This window comes from Phyllostomus hastatus, unplaced genomic scaffold (genome assembly GCF_019186645.2).
Source record: "Phyllostomus hastatus isolate PE091 unplaced genomic scaffold, TTU_PhHast_1.1 phas_scaffold_21, whole genome shotgun sequence".
Classification (NCBI taxonomy): Eukaryota; Metazoa; Chordata; class Mammalia; order Chiroptera; family Phyllostomidae; genus Phyllostomus; species Phyllostomus hastatus.
The window spans coordinates 31,541,634-31,560,384 of record NW_025334017.1 but is presented as its reverse complement, the minus strand read 5'-3'; the positions used below and the strand labels follow the sequence as shown (position 1 = coordinate 31,560,384).

Sequence of the window (18,751 nt, the reverse complement as noted above, 5' to 3'; positions counted from 1 at the left end):
TTGAGGTAGATTTTGCTGGAGGAGGAAAAAACGCACAAGGAAAGACAGAACCCAGAGTACGGAGACTTTGTGCCCCCGTTGGAGAGATGGTTGAGTCCTCGTCAAGGTTGCTGTGGTATCCCAGAAACACCATTCACTCCGAGCTGTGACCGCGCACCGACAACAGCAACAACTCCACTGCGCCGGGCTGAGGAGCAGAAATTAGGAGCTCGCGAATAATATGAAAGGGATCCGCAAAGGGGAAAGCCGAGCAAAGGAATCCAAGCCCCTGGAGCCTGGCAAGAGAAGATGTGCTAAATGTGGCCGCCTAGACTTTCTCCTGATGAAGAAAATGGGGATTAAAAGTGGATTTACGTTTTGGAACCTCGTCTTTTTATTGACGGTGTCTTGTGTGAAAGGTAGGTCTGCTTTTGGGGGGGTCCCCTCTGCTTCGGATGGAGGGGAGCTGACTTGTCACCAGAGAGAGGCTGGTATCTTACTTTGCAATTTGCACCGATAAAATAATCATAATTATACTGAAGGAGTTGATTCAGAGCTCTTTTCCCCCCTCAGATAGGAAATGCATTTTGCTTGCCAGATTTGGCGTTCAATGCAGTGATTGAGCTTGTGCTCAATAAATATTCTTGCAGTATGCTCAAACGAATACGTGAGTTGGTTCTTATAGCCTCTCTAACTAGTGGATATCCAGACAGAATTCCTCTGCAAGACTTTTCTTGGTGGTGAGGATTACCTTGATTTCTGTTCAAACCAGTGTGGATTGATGCTTTGGTTGGAATATTTATATTAAAGGTACTCCTGGAAATGCCTTTTAACCCTTTCAGGTAGGAAAGTTACTGACATACTAGGAATGTGATGATTTTAGATGCAATAGAGCTCAGGGGTTTTCCAAGCATCCCCCCACCTCCGTAAATATCTTCATGCATGTGTGAATTAATTCTGTGTGGGCACTTATCCACTGGTGAAGGGTAGGGGAGCTTCCCTGAGTCTTGTGGTAGAGGTTTAGCTTAAAAGGTGGTTTTAACATGATCTGAGACACCTTGAAGTACAAAGATCCACCTCTGGGAATGAATGAAGGTAGGAGGAAAGTCATTAGCTGACGACCAAAAAGAAAATCCCCAGCAAGTCTCAGCGTTCAGACAGGTAGAGTGTCACATGCACAGACAAGGGGAGGTGGTGGGTGGGATGTAAAATTTATTCCTAAACAGGAAGGCAAGGGACAGTCAGGAGCATGGGAAAGAGAGCTGTCCTGGGGGAGAAAATAAATCCCCAGCTCTATTCCACAACTTATCCTGCGCCCTGCTGCTACCCATTAATTGCTGCAAAGAATACTCAGGGGTGTATGTGACTCATGCCATCATTTTCGAACAATCGCCTCCCCATACTCATGGCAGCTCGAATAGACGAGATGGATGTCGCTTTCAGCGAAGCTCGTCTCAAATCCTGGGTGTCTGTGTGTCAGGGGTGCGCGATGGGGGCGGGGGTGTGTTGGCCCAGGCGCGCCAGGGCTGTCAACACAAACTGGACGCTTCTTCCTTTGTGAAGGAGTGCCTCTCTGAACCGCAATCGGCCCACGTCTCTATGAAACAGTTTATTGTCCAGCTTGCAGCTGGCTGTCCCCCCACAGAAGGCAGCCCATTTGCATTCAGTGGAAATGATAATTCATGTTTTGGGTGGAGGGAGCTGGAGGGGTTACCTCTCCCTCTATTAGGACCAATGATGGTTTCGAATTTTAATTTACATCCCTAAATGCCAAGAAGTCGTCCCTAGGCTCTTTGATAGTAACAGCGTTGTAATCTAAACCTGCTCCTTAAAGCATGTTTTTTTTTTCCCCTTCATTTTTTCCTCCTGGAACCTCAGCGCAGATCTAAGGCAAACCGCTTGTTCTAAGCTGCATAACTACACTGACTAGTGCACAAAACGCGTCTCGGGTTGCTTACAGGGGGTTTCGTCGCCGGCTCGACTTGTGAGGAGCCTCCCATTATGCTTAGTTTGTCTGCCACTGGGAGTCTTTGGTTAATGGATGGCCCCGGGGCTGACTGCTAGACGCGCGCTGGCGCTCGGCGTGGGGGAGGCGCAGAGAGCCAAGAACGGGAAAAAGGTTGGGGTGGTTCCTGCTAGAGGATGACCGGGGGTGAAGAGCGAGTTTTCATGTGATACCTGTTGAGCCAAAACACATTCGGGGGGCATGTGAGGGGAGGGAGTCTCCGAAGCAGGGAGAGCACGCCAGCCTGACAAACACAGGTCCATGCCGCCTGCGATTACAGCCCTGCTGCCCGCACCTACCGTATTTTCCGAATGAGACGCGCCTAGAGAACCGAATGGCGACTTAAATGACACCCGAAACGGGACCCCTCTACTCACAACTCCTGGACTTTGCACTAAGATAGTCGGTCTCCACTGAACGTGTACCAGGTTGAGGGGCATTGGGAGAAGGAAGAGTGTTGCACTCTGCTTTGGATCTGTTCAAAACCAATCTTCTACGGACCATTTAAAAAATGTTTTTAATGGTAGTAAAGTTCTTTGTCGTCGTCTCTCTGCTGCTTGGGAGGCACCTCCTAGAGATTACACTTTGGAACACCGTCCTCAAATTCTGAGAAACAAACTTAGGCTGTTTGCTTCAGACCTGCTCCCTATCGTCGAGGACAGTGCCGATTTTGACAGTTGCTTCTTATTTTATTTTAATGTCACCTTAGTCTCAAGGCTTTCTTAGAACTGGCATTGCTGAAATGGCATAAATGTTGTTTTCCTTAATGTCTAGTCTAGATCTGCTTTTGTCTTCCACGCGGCTGCTTCTGGACACTTAGGCCCACGGGAAAGCTCACTTTGGGGACTTACTGGAAGGGCTTTGCAGGTCCTAACCCAAGCTAACTCCAGGGCTCAGGAAGTCGGGGCGCACAGTTTTCTAAGTGAGCAGTTCCAGCATGAAATTTCCACCTTGTATCCACACTTTCCATCCCTCCACCACTCACCTCTGCCTGCAACAGCAATGACAAAGAGGCTCCGTGGGGGGAAACGCCTCAGAGTAGAAGAGATAGTGGCCTTCAGTAGTAGGCCTGAACCTCCCTGGTGGGGTTTGGAAAAAATTCAGCTTTCTCTGGGCATTGTATGTCCACTGCCATCTAAAATGAAACTCGATAAAGGGCAGATAATTGGGGGTTGGGGGGTGGGGCAGGGCAGGGGCTGCTTAGACCTGATGCTTGCTTGCCTGCTTCAAACTGACTCACACACACACACACACACACACACACACACACACACACACGCAGAGGTTTCTGAAATGCAGGCTGCAACTGCAGCGTGTCTGTTTAGGTCTCAAGCAGATAGAAACTGTGAGTCTCCAAGTCGTACTTAAACATCCCGCCCCCGGAAACCGACACTGTGGGGTACTTTCCCATACTCCTTCTCCTGGGATGGGGCTTGGAGGGGAAGAACACACAACCAGTGCAGAGAAGGTACAGAATGAACTGACCTCGGGCAAAAGCAGGTGGGAGCCAGTGTGCTGGTCCTGAACCCTGTGCCAGGGCGTGCTTCTAGGGTTTCTCTTAGGACCCCGGACTTCCAGAAGGATCCACGTTTCCATGTGCTCTGGAACTCCAAGGAGGTCTTTCTTACTCCCTCCCACCACAGAGCTCTTGTGAAAGAGTGGAGCTCACACACTCTGCCCCAGTTAGTGACTGCTAGAAAGGGTCTTGTTTCAGGTGTCCTCGTGGCGGGAGAGCTGCACCACCTTTCCCAGCCCCTGCGGTGGCCACACCAGAGGTCTCAGTCCCGCACCTGTCCACCGGACTGATACCCTCATTCCCTGTCCTCAAAGCAGTCTGACCTGGCAGGTGAGGAAAATAATTGTCTTACCCTGAGGGAGCTTTTCAAAGAGGAGTGGGGTGGGTTAATGTCTTTATCAAACAGTTACAGCAAACAGACAAACAAACAAACAAACAAAACCCACCCACCGCCATCATCATCAAAATCCTTCCCTGAGGTTTGCAAGACTGAGACACCTGCTGGGAGGTGTGACCTTTGTGTTAGACTCAGAGGTTCCTGTCCTGCTGCAGTTTGGGCAGGTATTTATCCCTTTCATCTGTTTCCTCTGGGAATATTTATTAATACCTTTTAGAAGGCCACACTCCCTGAAATCCCAAGGACCACCGGGAGATTGAAGCCCAGTGACTGGCTTGGACCACAGCACGTGTGTGTGCGTTCGTGTGTGTATGCGTTGCTGGGAGGAGGTCCGCATGGATTGACACAGAGGGGCCTTTAGAATGCCTTGAGAGCTAGGAGAGGGGTTCGGAGGAGGAAATGGGTGGCTGGTAACCGAGCGTTTATGTTCCCGGGTGGAACCATGATGGTCGGTGAGCTGTGGCCACTGCTGTCTCGCAATCTGGCCGAGGCGCTGAGAAAGCTCCCTTTCCTCAAGTTGACCTTAGCACTGCTCTCTTTCAGGCAACTTCAACTCTAACAGGCACTGGGGAGTTGGAAAACCTCATGGGGAGCAAGTAACGAGACTGCTGCTCCTCTGTGACCACCGGCATCCCCAACCTAGCTCTGTCTCCGAAGGGCAAGCAGGGGGCCAGTCACAGGATTCTAGCGCTGCAATGGTTTAGTTAGACCCCAGAGGACAGGGCAGAAAAAAAAAAGAAAAGAAAAGGCGCAGGGTCATCCTGGTCGCGGTGTGGGTCCTCTTCCTGCCTGGCTGGAGGGCCAGCTGAGGGCTGAGAGCCGGGAGTGCGCAGGGATTGAAGCGCATTGCAGAATAGTAATGAAGCGGGAAGCCCAAAGAAAATCCACTCGGGCATCAGGCGGAGTCCCTTCTCCCTGAGCACTGCGACTTCAGGGAGGCTTTGCACCGCCGAGCTGATAAATCAACCCAATTCCCCGCCCTGAAAAGGCTTGGGCAGCACCCAGAGTTCTGAGCTGAACTTGCCCTGTACAGCGATCTTGGTGAAATCGTTCTGAAATGTCATTTTGCAGCACCGTATTTTCTGGAATCTTCTGGTGTTGAACAGTTGGGGAGGAGGAGGCTGCATCAAGCTGGTGTAGCAAAAGTGTGTGAGTAGAAATAATTAAGGAGCCGGTTTCAGCCTCTTAAAAACGTGATTCCAGCTTCTTTGAGATCCTTCAAGGAGAAAGGAGGGAAAATTACCCAGTGTATTAGGTATTCCAGGAGTATCAACTTAGTAGCAGTAGTTATTACTCTTCATGATATTAATTAGAGCTACCACTTGTGAGGTAACAGAATATTTTAGGGGGTATATGTGTCTTTTCCCTGAACATATAATCCAATGTCTACAGAAACACTGAAATAATAAAATGAAGCAGTAGCTAATGGCATCTTTACATAGTTATAGTAAAGTGAGATCTGAGAAAACAAAAAGTGATTTAATAATGCCCTTCTACTTGTGTGAAAACAAACTCTGCTGTTAAATGCTTGTCTAAGGTCTTGAAAACCAGTAACTAAAAGGGACTAACCTGCACCTATCTAGGCTCCAAATATACTTCTCCCAGTGTCCCAAGAGGTGACTTCTATTTATTCAAGGGTCTCAGAAAGCACTTCAGAATATCAAATACTTTCAATGTTTTGTTCAGTTTGTAAAATAACTGTGAAGCGATCAACAACATGTCTCGCAAGGGACCTGTTACTTAGGGTAACATGGCTATGAGAAAATATGCCATCTTGTATTTTGAATTCCAGTGTTTGAGAGATTAGAAGCAAAATGCTTGCAAATGAAGAGATTAGAGAAAAATATGTGAGGTGCAAATAAAACCTAAGACCATTTTATTTGATCTATCTATACATTGGAACATAATTTTCTATCTCTTTATTCCATTCCCCTTACTCATAATCTAAAGGGGTACATAGTTTAGGCACACAGCAGCAGTGCTGATTTGGATTTTGGATGAGGTTTGGTCAGGATGATAGACCTATCCTTACCAAAAAGTATCTATTTTCTCAGAATGATCAGATGGGTGATTCATGGTATTTTCCAGGGAGATCAGTCTCCATGTCTGCATTTTCTCAGAGTTAGGCCTCTGGCAAGGCTCTTATTCTCATCCAGTATATCGCTGTACCAAAGACACTGAGAAAAATCAATTTGTTGAATACCTTTCAGTATTCATGTTCATGGCCTCATCATCGACAGGCATTTTCTCTCAAGCCTCTCATCTTGTAGCCAGCCCAAGTGCGTTGTGCTCTCAGGCCCTTTGTTGAGCTATTTCTTGGTGCTGATTGAGAATTCATAAGGATTAATATTTTCTATATAATGATGGCTTGTTTGCTCACAATCTGATTTAAAATCTCCTCTTTAAAAAGTCTACATTTACATCATTACCATATGTATCACATACCTTGGAACTGGATAACGGGAATATCGGTGATTGTCACGTGGCATTGGGTATCACACTATTATTCCATTGGCTCCTAAGGGGTTTCATTACAGTGATTTTCGAAGTATTCCTGAAAAAGTGGCATCAGCATCCTGTGGAAATATGAATTCTCAGATCCCCACCCCAGGACTATTGAATAACATGCTGTGGTAGCTGGGCACAAACATTGGTCTTTTTAACAAGCCATCCAAGTAATGCCGATGCACTCTAAAATTTGAGAACCCCTGGAGTAAAGTGGGAAGAAGAACAAGAACTCTGGAGCCACCAAGGTCTGATATCAAATAATGAATCTACTAACCACTCAACTTTCCTAACCTCTACTTTCATTACCTACTTTTTAAAAAAGTTTAGAATATTCAGAGGCCTATAGGGAGATTATAGATGTAACATATATAGTGCTGGACAGTGGCGGCTATAATCAATGATACCAAAATACACTTTATATGCAAAGCCAGTATAAACTCTCACATGCTCTATCCCTTACACAACTAGCCCTAGCTTTTCCACAGGAGTAAATAAAAAATGTGGCATCTTCTCACTACCTATTATTTCACTTTGGCTAAGTTCCCAGGCTTTTAACTATTTGAGAAACACTCTGAAATTTGTACTTCTCACCCTTACTCAGTTACTTCAGGTACTGGCTCTATGAATCAGGGCCAGACCCATAGCTTTAAAATGTTAGCTCTGCTTCTAGGTTCACTGCATCTGTTGCATTTCAGAATTGACATTTTAATATTGAGTTATTAATATGATTACATAAATCTGTATATTCATTTTGTTACAAATCGTGGGGTTTACAAGACAGGAACAATTCTTAAATATCAGCTAGTTCAATGCTAATTTTTTACACAGTAAATGCACATACCTAGAAAGGATAACTGCATTTTACTAGGTGACAGACATCACTAGCTTCAGAATTGAGACTAGGTCATTGACATTCAAGCTCATGTTTAACTATCTTTGTACTACACCTTATCAATTTTACTACAGGGCCTGCTCAGATAGCACCAATAAACACAATCTCAAAAGTTAGTACTTAAGTACCATATATCAATTTGTACCATATAAATATGTAAGTGATTGTGTTTTGTGGTAAAATTTAAAAAATATGTATTAAACATTTGTTTTGTAGAAGGCAAAAAGAAATAACTATGTAATGAAAACAGTTTCTAAAATATAGAATATGTGTATGAAATAAATAATCATATTTTTAATAAAATCTATTTCTTGAAGATGTTAAGTCTATAAAAATAAAATTAATGCACTGACAGGTTTTCATGTCTCATAGACAAATTTGAGGGATAGTACTTAGTTAAATTCTTATTTATTTTTCTTATAATCTGGACAAAATTTCTTGTTTAAAGGCTTTTAAATCTAGAAAATTTGTTCTTAATTTATTTTCTTCACTTTTTATTATGTTTAAGTCATATTGATGTATGATTTATGCATTCTCTCTCACCTTCATTTTTCTCTTTATATTTTTCTTGCACACTTTATATGAGACAATGGTGTCACTCAAAACTCTACCATAGGAGTAATAGTACATTTTACAAATATTAATAGTATAAGGACCATCAATACTGTTAAGGGGTTATCTTTAATATTATCAATATGTGAAATATTTTTTCTTTATGATATGTGAATAGTGTTCAAAACAATGAATGCTAGTAAATTTGAAGAGTTTAAATGTTCAGAAAGTGATTTAAATATATAAAAATAATGAGCAAGTCTTTTAAAAGCTGAGATTGTAATGTTCAAGATTATAAAGGCCTTCTTCCCCTCTTTGCTTTTTGTTAGTCAATTTTAAAGGAATAGTTATGATTATATATTTTTAAATAATTGTAAGAATTTTTTAAAATGTTACCTTTAAAATATGGTTGATACCACTTTGAAAATAAATTTGCTAATGGAAGTAGACTCTGCATTAGTGGATTTATTAAATTTTAATAACTGAAAAAGCAAGGGTTCCTGCCACAGTTTTCCATTTACAAGTCCATCCGGGTGACTCCAGAATGTTCAGAAGTACTTCTTATAGAGAGGACATAAGACAGTATTATGTTTTGGGAAATAGTATTGGGATAAAATTCTTTGTTACATATTTTTTATGGGGGAAGCTCTGTACTAAGCCATTTATATTGCGTGTCATTTACATCTCAAATAGTGGTTCTCTCCCTCACTTCCCTGCTTAGAGACCTATCCAGTGTCTTGTGAGATAGCTGTTATCTCTTAGGCGCAGATTACTATCTCCATTTACAAATTATCCCCATTTCTTGAGGCCAGAGAGGACAAAAACTTCCCAGGATTATATGGTTAGCTAGTTATTGAGTGATATCTGAAATAAGATTCATAAGTTCATAGACTTAGCAAAACCTGAAACTGTGTCTAAGTTACTAATGAAACCTTTTCATTTTTAAGAGAAAAACAGACCTTGAGAATTTAATTTTTAAAAAGCCTACAATTAATATTTATGTTATTTATATATTTCACAATTTCATTAAGATATAACTTCTCAGTTTTGTAATTTTCAACATCTTTTACTTGTCTTGCTTTATTCTCTAGAAGATTCTATAAGATAAATGTGAAAGGTATTTTCCACTTTTATAAGCAATATTAAGTGAAGCAAATGCACAATAATATGTAAGTTAACTATGTCAATAAAACACATAAAACTGTTTAGTGCATTAAGTGCAAAAACAAAACAAAACACAACAAAACACCCAAAACTAATTTATAATCCTTCAATTCTAACCCAGTGGTCTTGAGTAAAGTTTAAAATTTATGAACGCAGATGAATTTATGGACTTCACATATAAAATAATACATGGGCATAGAAATTGTTTATCAACTATATCATAAGTGTTGGAAAATAAATTTCTTCCTTTTGGTAACTTAATCTTCCACTTGATTCTATAAAATTTTAAGGATGGGAAAGCTCTTATAACCTATTTTTACTATCTAGCCTAGTGTCATCTAGTCAGGAAATGCACATTAGATTTATTTATATGGGCAAGGAAAGGTATTTTTTAAAATTATTTTATTGTTGTTCAATTACAGTTGTCTGCATTTTCCCTCCACCACTCTCCTCCCCACCCCAGCCAAACTCACCTCCCTCCCTTGCTTCCATCCTTCCCCTTGGTTTTGTCCATGTGTCCTTTATAGTAGTTCCTGAAAACTCTTCTCCCCTCTGTACCCTCCCCCCTCCCCTCAGGCTATTGTTAGGTTGTTCTTAATTTCAATATCTCTGGGTATATTTTATTTGCTTTTCTTCTTTGGCTAATTATGTTTTAGTTAAAGGTGAGATCATATGGTATTTGTCTCTCACTGCCTGGCTTATTTCACTTAGCACAATTCTCTCCAGTTCCATCCATGCTGTCATGAAGGGTAGGAACTCTTTCTTTCTTTCTGCTGCATAGTATTCCATTGTATAAATGTACCACAGTTTTTTGATCCATTCATTTACTCATGGGCATTTAGGTTGCTTCCAGCACTTGGTGATGCAGACCCCGGCTCGTGGGGTTCTCATCATTTTGGATGAAATATGAGACAAATTCAGACTAACTACAGAGTCCTGTGGAGGAAAAGGGATGGCATGGCTTTTGCTCCCAAGGGGAGTCATGGCCCTCGCTCCAATGAGCTTTTATTGTCTTACTGGGCACATTACAAGAAGGTCCTCAGTAACTATGCACAGGCTCACTTTAGGTGGTTACCTTATACAGAAAACAAAGGAGAGGATGCTGCTAATCACATCACAGAAGAGGAATATTTGCAAATGAAAAGGCGAAAGTAGTTGGACAGTTACACTCATCCTTAGAAGGTTTAGCATGGTTTTTAGGAAGTTGCTTTGTAGTAAATGTCCTCAATTCGGGGTGAGGGAGTTTTAGCAAAAAGCAAGATTCATAGTGGCCTAGGTACATTGCAGACCTGATTCCCCACTGGAAAACCTATCCATGGGTGTGGGTCCTGTGCACTTGGATATTGTAAATTGTGCTGCTATGAACATCGGGGTGCATAGGTTCTTTTGAATTGGTGTTTCAGAGTTCTTAGGATATGGTCCCAGCAGTGGAATTGCTGGGTCAAAAGGCAGTTCCATATTTAATTTTCTGAGGAAATTTCATCTGTTTTCCACAGTGGTTGCACCAGTCTGCATTCCCACCAACAGTGCACCAGGGTTCCCTTTTCTCCACATCCTCTCCAACACTTCTTTGTTGCTTTGTTTATGATGGCCATTCTGACTGGTGTGAAGTGGTATCTCATTGTGGTTTTAATTTGCATCTCTCTGATGGCTAGTGATGCTGAGCATCTTTTCATATGTCTCTGGGCTCTCTGTATGTCCTCCCTGGAGAAGTGTCTGTTCAAGTCTTTTGCTCATTTTTTAATTGGGGTTTTTGTCTTCCTGGAGTGGAGTTGTGTGAATCCTTTATATATTTTGGAGATCAAACCCTTGCCTGAGGTATCACTGGCAAATATGTTTTCCCATATAGTTGGTTCTCTTTTCATTTTAACTGTTCAGAAAGGTATTTTTAAAAAAAATATTCATATGCAAACTCCATCAACAGAGTCTACTTCATTCCATATGTGCACCCTGGCAAAATGTAGAGGTTTACCTGCATATCTTTACCGAAAGAAGATATGCAGGCCAGAGAAATAAAGTGACTTGCCAAGCTGGTGTACAAACCATCCTCAAAGTTCCTTGTCTACTGCACATTTCTCTTTATTGCATGCTGCCTATGAGCCCCTTTATTTAGTCTTGGTTTGATTATGGGAGCAAAGCTTCTTGAGATGGAAGAACACTGTGCCTACCCCAAAATCTTAATCAGACTTAACACAGTACTTCCTGAAGTGATTTTACAAGGAGACACAGACACTTACATGTAATGATATTAGATTTTCACATTAATGAAAGTACTATCTCCTGGAGAAGAAACACAGGCTACCTTAGATTTACCAGCTCTGTGTTCTAGCTGACTGAACATTGCAGTCTAGACAACATATTTACTCAGTTTTCCCATACCTACAGAAACCATGGGTTAAGGTTTTGGGGTTAATGTCTAACTCAAAACAGCTGGACTGATTAAAATTTTTGTGTAAACAAATTTGCATCCAGGCTGCTAATTTGTGTGCCAATTTACAGTTTCATAACTTCTACAGATGATAGAGATGATAAACTCTCTTCCATGAAGTTTGCAATAGAAGTGATGACAGGTCCACCATTACTTGTGCTGAATTCATGTTCAATGTGCTACTCATGGCTTCAAAAAACTTTCTTCTATAAATCCTACTAGTACTTTAAGTCCTTTTATTGGTTCAATCTTTTAAAAGAGGTCAAATAGTAACTCTTCAAATCCATTTTATAGCAAAGTGCTAATAAATCTTTAATATCTGTATGAGTGTGGCAGCATTCATTTACATATCAATAGATAAAAATAGGAATCATATTTTGAACTTATAGTTTCTAAATAGTACCAATGTATAAGTACTTAGAAATCAGCCATTTTCCAATAATTTAAAAATTGCTACTTATTTTTACCTGTCATTGCATAGATCATTGGAATCTCCCTATTTTAGAAAGACTGCTTTCTAATTATGCAATTCTTTCAAAAGCAAAATGCTCAAAGGCCTCACAAGAAATTGGAAGACATTAGAGATCTTAGGTCTTCCAATATTATATCTTGTGCTCGCTCATATAAATATTATCTTAATTGTTTCTATCATTTTATTTTGGTTAAAAGTCCAGTTTGGTTTATTATCTCTTTTATTTAGAACAGTATTATCTTGAATTAAATATTATAGCTTGGACACATTTTAAGTCAGGAGTTTTGAAAAACACAATGGTCAATAGATTTTATGTCCACAAAAAGAACCAGCGGCTTATTTTATCAGTTCTGGGACTCACAACATATTATTTCAGGCAACAATAATTTATTGAGGACCAGTATATATGTAGACCCCTTGCCTACATTTGGGAATATAGAGATGAATATCTAGTCATTACTCTAAGAGAAAAGATAGTCTTTCTTTATTTTTGAAGCAAGCTTTCTGTCAACATAATACCACACCAATCTGGTTATTGTGAAAGTGTTTAGTTCTTCAATGGGACTCTTTTTCTATGATTTATCGGTGATATGCAATCTTTATTTACATATCTTAGATAGTAAATCTTTATCCTATCACAGGTGAGTCTTAACATCCTACAGACACTGTTTGAAACTTTCCAATTAAATGCATCATTTTGTGATTTAATGTAATGTAATTTCCCTGCTAATTTTCAATTAAAATGTTTATTGACTTCCATCTGTTCAGCCAATGGATATTAACTAGTTTATCCAGTATTAATGATGATTCCATGTGTATTTCTGTGACAGTGTTTGTACAGGTTCATAATAGTTTGTGATCAGCAAATTGTGCTTCGCACCCATTTTTTCCAGGTTAGTTTCTGCTTTAGAACTCCTCAATGATTTGCTAATCCTTTCAAATTTCAGTCCAAATTTAAATTTAAGCCCCGGAATTTAGTGACTCATGAGAGGAGCCTTGAGCTAACTTACCAAGGTGAACACATGCAAAGGGCCAAACACATCACTAAGTATAAAATACAACAGTTTGTGTCACAGTTTTCTATTCCTTATTTTTGTATTTTTGGAGACTTAAATAAGTAGATTATGTTTCAGTTTTCTTTATTTTTAATCTGTAATATAAAGAGCAATACAAGGATTTATAAATGGTTATAGGATGAGATAATGACATTGAATTAATATTAATTTTGGTTATAAAGAAGTCAAGTAGAATGACCTATCATTATAAGGTTAGGACATTCACCAAATGTGATCTGCCATTTTATATTTATTTCATTTCCTACTGCATGGCCATAAAAAGGAAGGAAATCTAACCCTTTGTGACAACATGGATGGACCTAAAGAGCATTATGCTGAAGTGAAATAAGCCAAGCAACATATGATGTCACTCATATGGGGAATCTAATGAACAAAATGAACTAACAAGCAAAACAGAGACAGAATCATAGATGGAATGCAGGATGACAGTTCTGGGGGGTAGGTAGAGGGTTAAGGGACTGAGAGGAGGTGGGGGATTTACCAAAAAAGAAACAGAAAAAACTCAAAAAATAAAATAAAATGTATTTATTTCATTCCCTACATTGGTTGCTTTGTCGATTCACGCTATTTTAATGTTTGTACCAATGTCCTCTTTCACAATTTGCATCTCCCTATCCCCTTTCACAATCCATAAAGTGTACTCTTCAAAATCTAATGATAATTTAATGTGTAAAGTAACAGATTTAATGTTTATATTATGCAACAAATATTGAGTGGTTTTTCAATTTCTAAGTTTCAAAAACTTAACTATTAATATAAGATAAAAAGCAAACATTTCTGTTGTTTGTGTATATTACTATCTTCTCTGCTTTGATTACTTCAGCAGGGGGAAAAAAGTAAATTTAGAAGCTTGAGATAAATGTTTTGAATTGTTTTACTTAACTTGATACAAACAAACAGAAGTAACTTCCGTGTGCACCATGGTGAATTTACAACACTTTCCACAATACACAGGATTAGCTCCATTTATTGAAATGCCAAACTAACTCAGGGGAGATGATCTGCTGGGTATGCTGACTTGGTTTCAACAATGTTTCAACACCAATGTCTACGTTTCTTTGCCATGTCAAAGAAAGGGGTCCCTCCACCTTTCACAAAGTTCTGTCCCACAAACAAATAACCAGCCCTGTACTGCCTTCCCATTCATTTCCTCTTTTCTTCTCAACTTCCAACTCTTTCATTCAAAGTGTTACTGACAGTTTACATATAATGACTGTATTATAAGAAGGAATGCTTGCCTAAAATGATGTGGAGAGATTCTCAAGCTGACTTGTTTGTTATGAATACACAAGAGAATCCCAGTGAAGTCACCTATAAGATGCAAAGCCAGCCTTTATGAAAATTAGAAGAGGTTTAGATTGGTGAACTTTGCCCACTCAGCTAGTTCTAAGAAAGATGTTTACATAGAAGAGGCATCTCTGTTACACACTCTTCAAGTACTTCTTAAACTCCAAAATTAAATTCAGTCAATGAAAGCTTGTTGACAGTGAGTAAACACAACACCAAATAAGTATATGCATTCTCTTTTAATATTATTTATGTTTTTAATCTTATTTATTCTTTTACAATTGTCCAATATTCCCCCCTTTGCCCTCCTCCATTCAACCCAACCCCACTCGCTCCTACAGTCTATTATTCCCACACTGTTGTCCATGTCCATGGGTCATTCATATACATTCTTTGACTAATCATTTCCCCTCTTTCCCACGATTTTCCCCTCTCCACTTTCTTCTGGCAGCTGCCAATCTGTTCCCTGTTTCCATGTCTTTGGTTCTATTTTGCTTGTTAGATTTGCTTGTTATTCATTAGATTCCTCTTATAAGTGAGATCATGTGGTATTTGTCTTTCACTGACTGGCTTATTTCACTTAGCTTAAAATAGTCTCCAGTTCCATCCATGCTGTCACAAAGGGTAGGAATTCCTTCTTCTTTCTTTCTGCTGTATAGCATTCCGTTGTGTAAATGTACCATACCAAAGTTTTTTAATCCTTTCATCTACTGATGGGCACTTAGGCTGTTTCCAACACTTGGCTATTCTAAATAGTGCTGCCTGAACATCAGGGTGCGTAAGTTCTTCTGAGTTGGTATTTAGGGATTCTGAGGGTATGTTCCCAGCAGTACATCGCTGGATCAAAAGTATATGCATTCCTATTAATTGTATATTTAAGAGTAGATATCCACAGTTAATGACTTCTGTCTCTTATATTTTTACTTCAATTTTTATAATAGTTCCTTTTTCTCTAAAGTACTTGTGAAAACATTTTCCTCAGTACTATAAATCATAGATATTTCTACTTCTTCAGGATCTTCATTTCTTTTCCCATCTTCATGGCAAGAAAATGAACTGATTTTCCCTGGCCACTGCTGTGTGCTCTGAGTACCTCTCATTTGGGCATCTCAACTTTGCAGGTAGAGTTGGCTCCTTTTGAAATTTGAGGAAACAACTTAGAAAGAGGAAATCAGCCAACAAGTGAAGAAAACAGTTCAAATCCAGCTTGCCCAACTCAAAACCTTTGCTCTTTTTATTTTTTTTATCACATTGAACAGTATTTCATTGACTTTGAGGGAAAAAAGTCAGAGATGGAGATGAATTCTAAATTTGTTCACATGTATAAAGTTATCTTTTTTTTGCAGTGAGTATTTCTGAATATAGAACAATTTATTTTATATGCTGCGAGATGAAGGGAAGGCTATAGAAACATGAGGATTCAGAAAAGTCAGACTGGTTGTGGTTACATTGCCAGAGGAACAGGCCTCATGTTAATGTTTGGACATGCTTTGTTGAATCCTTTATTAAGTTACAGTTTGCTGTTATTATGTGTGTGTGCATGTGTGTGTGTGTGTACACACATATGCTAACATTATATATAAACATTATATAAATAATCACCTATATTTTATATATACATACATATATATTAGGTGTTATATTGTTATGTTAGGTATTTATTTAATGCTACCTCATATTGTGTTTTTTTTATTTTACAAATTAAAATAGATAGAAAGGGATCCATCACTATTATGTATGCATAAGATCTCCTTTCATATTTACTTACATTCTATCTTATTTTCAACAGCTCAGACTTTATGGAAAACTTTCTGTGAATTTATTTCTTGGAAACATAAAGGAAATAAAATGTGGTTCCTTAATCATAACTGTACTGAGTAAAAAAGAGTTTGTCAAAGATATTAAATCACTAAGATGGGATCTCTACACCTAACATAGACTCTTATAAACAGAGTAAGCACTAATTAAATATTAGGATAATTGAATTGGATTGGAGATAATTGAATTCATTAATTTAGTTTAAGTCCAATCTGATTCAATATATATTGACTTAATACATATTGCCCAAATCTTTCAGTTGTTATAGACTTCAGATATTTCTAATTCCATTAATAGTGGCTACTGATAACTATTTGGATATCCAATGTTTTCTAGGAAATAAAATAACACAAAATTTTTGTATATCTATTAAGCATGTAAAAGCATGAATCACCTTTGCTACTTTCACTTTTGAATATACAATAGAGAAAATTAAGTTGGAAACATTTATCATCATCATCATCATCATCATCATCAATCTCTAACCTGAAAGAATAGAACATGGATTCTAATACCAGTTACATTCTACTGGCCAGATGACGCCAACTACCTTCTTTAAGTCTTGGTTCCTCATCGCTTACATTATCTGTAAACCTGACATAATCCTGATACTACATTGATTAGGATGAGAAGCATACATTGCCACGGATAATGATTATTGCAATTAAATAATTACTGTAATATTTATTTGAAAATATCTAAGCATACTTCAATTTATTCAATAACATGTTAACATAATAAAAAGAATGAGATTCATTTCTCAAACATTTAATGAGATGATTGTTTTAAATCATCTTTTGCTTACATTAGAATAACACGCTTATGTTATTTAAGATAAGCCTTGAGGTAGGTGTTCTTTTCTATAAACCAGCAGGTTCCTTGATAAAATGAGTAATCATGCCCTAAGCCAAAATAATTGGTTTTGTAAGTCAGTGCTAGCTGTATTGGGCATTGCTTAAATGTAGTCTTTGCAATGAAGAAATTAAAAACGGTCTTTGTACTTTTCAAAAGTTTTAATTAAAGAATAAATAATCAACTTTATTGATTATTTTCTTGGATATATGTTCTTAATTATACATTTTAACTAGTTTTCTCTGTTAAAATGATAAAATATATTAACTGTTCCCCTGGGCAGCAGCCAGCCTTGCAGTCTGGGGAAAAACCCTACATAACCCCACTCAGCAATTCCTCTGATGTGGGATTGTTTTCTATCCTGTCAATATTTGGTTTGCATATTTGCTAGATTTATTAATAAGCATTTTTTGTTTTTAGAAATTTGGAGTATGAAATGAATATTTCTTTATACTATTTTCTTACATATTCTCTGTTTATTTTTCCTCCCTAATTATATTTTGTACTAGTTTGGGCATTTTGTAATGCTATTTGTATTTATTTCTGTGAATAATATTTCTCCAAATGATTTGACAATGTTCACACAAGTTATCACTATACTGTTATTGCTATTCCTGACTTTATTTGATATTCCTGACTTTATTTTCTATATTACTTTCTTTTATTATAAATTGAATTTATAATTTAAGAACTTTGTTAATATATTTAAGAATATCATTATAAACATAAATGCTATAATTATTCCCAACATTATTTCCATTTTTAGTTTTATTACTTCCATCTTTGTTTCTTTGGCTTCTGAACTTTTATGAAGAGACATTCCGTTATTTTTCTTTTTCTTTATGTCTTACTATGACATACAATGTTTTTTCAAGGTACTCCTTTGAAAACATACTATTCATCTATGTTGAAAGACTATTTTTTACAGTCTTAATTTTTGGTTCTGAATCTCCTCATTTAGTGAGTTCATATGAAAATGTATATTATTTTATAGTTATATATTTTTATTTGTAATATAAAACATAATTAATTAAGTTTGATATGTGATGTATAATAAAGATATTTTAGTTACTATGCCTATCTATACCATTCAGTATATAGGCAATTTTTTTAAAACACTTACATAAAGTTAAGATCAATTTTAATGTAGGTTCTTTTGTTGCCTAACTCTTTAGGGTGTCATTATTATTTTTTGCTTCATATATATTATTATTTGAGGTGTCTAATTTGTGCTATTTTTCTTAATCACTATGCTTTTATTAGATTTTAAAGTATTTCCTTAGGCTGTTATCTGAACAATACAAATATAAAATTGAACATTTATGGACACTTTTTGACATTTCCACTTTAATAAGCATTTATTGAGTTCCCATTTTCTAAGTCTAGTCAGAATGGTGGATTTGAGAGTAAGAGTTGAATAATGGCTTCTTCATACCATCAAAACATGCATAGTTCATTCCAATGAGAGAGAAAAGCTCATAAAAAGTAATTTTAGTATATGTTAATAAATGCTATTTAAAGGGAGATCAAAACATTACAGGAGTGAGAGGACAGAATGGTGAACTAGCCTCAGAATGGAGACGGAAGTTTCACAGCAGATTCATGGTGGAGTGTTGTGCTGGTGTTTGCAGTCTGGGGGCCTGGGAGACAGTGGCCCTCTGGACTCAAGTGACCTATAACATGCATCATCTTTTTATGTTACCCTCTCCATATCTGCACCCATCACCAAGTGTTAATTTTTAGGCGGGACAGTCCCTTAACAAATCACCAAAGGATGTTGTAGTGGATGTCTTATGCCTCTATGT

General features: G+C 38.1%; 1 protein-coding gene across 3 annotated transcripts in view; it reads left to right on the top strand.

Annotated features, from left to right (window-relative positions):
• Positions 1-220: 220 nt before the first annotated feature.
• Positions 221-18,751, top strand: part of CSMD3 (CUB and Sushi multiple domains 3) — an 891,194-nt gene continuing 872,663 nt past the window's right edge. For all 3 annotated transcript variants that reach the window (XM_045861257.1, XM_045861256.1, XM_045861255.1), the window contains exon 1: positions 221-398. In XM_045861257.1, coding sequence (XP_045717213.1) covers positions 221-398 — 178 coding nt within the window. The remainder of the gene's footprint in view (positions 399-18,751) is intronic.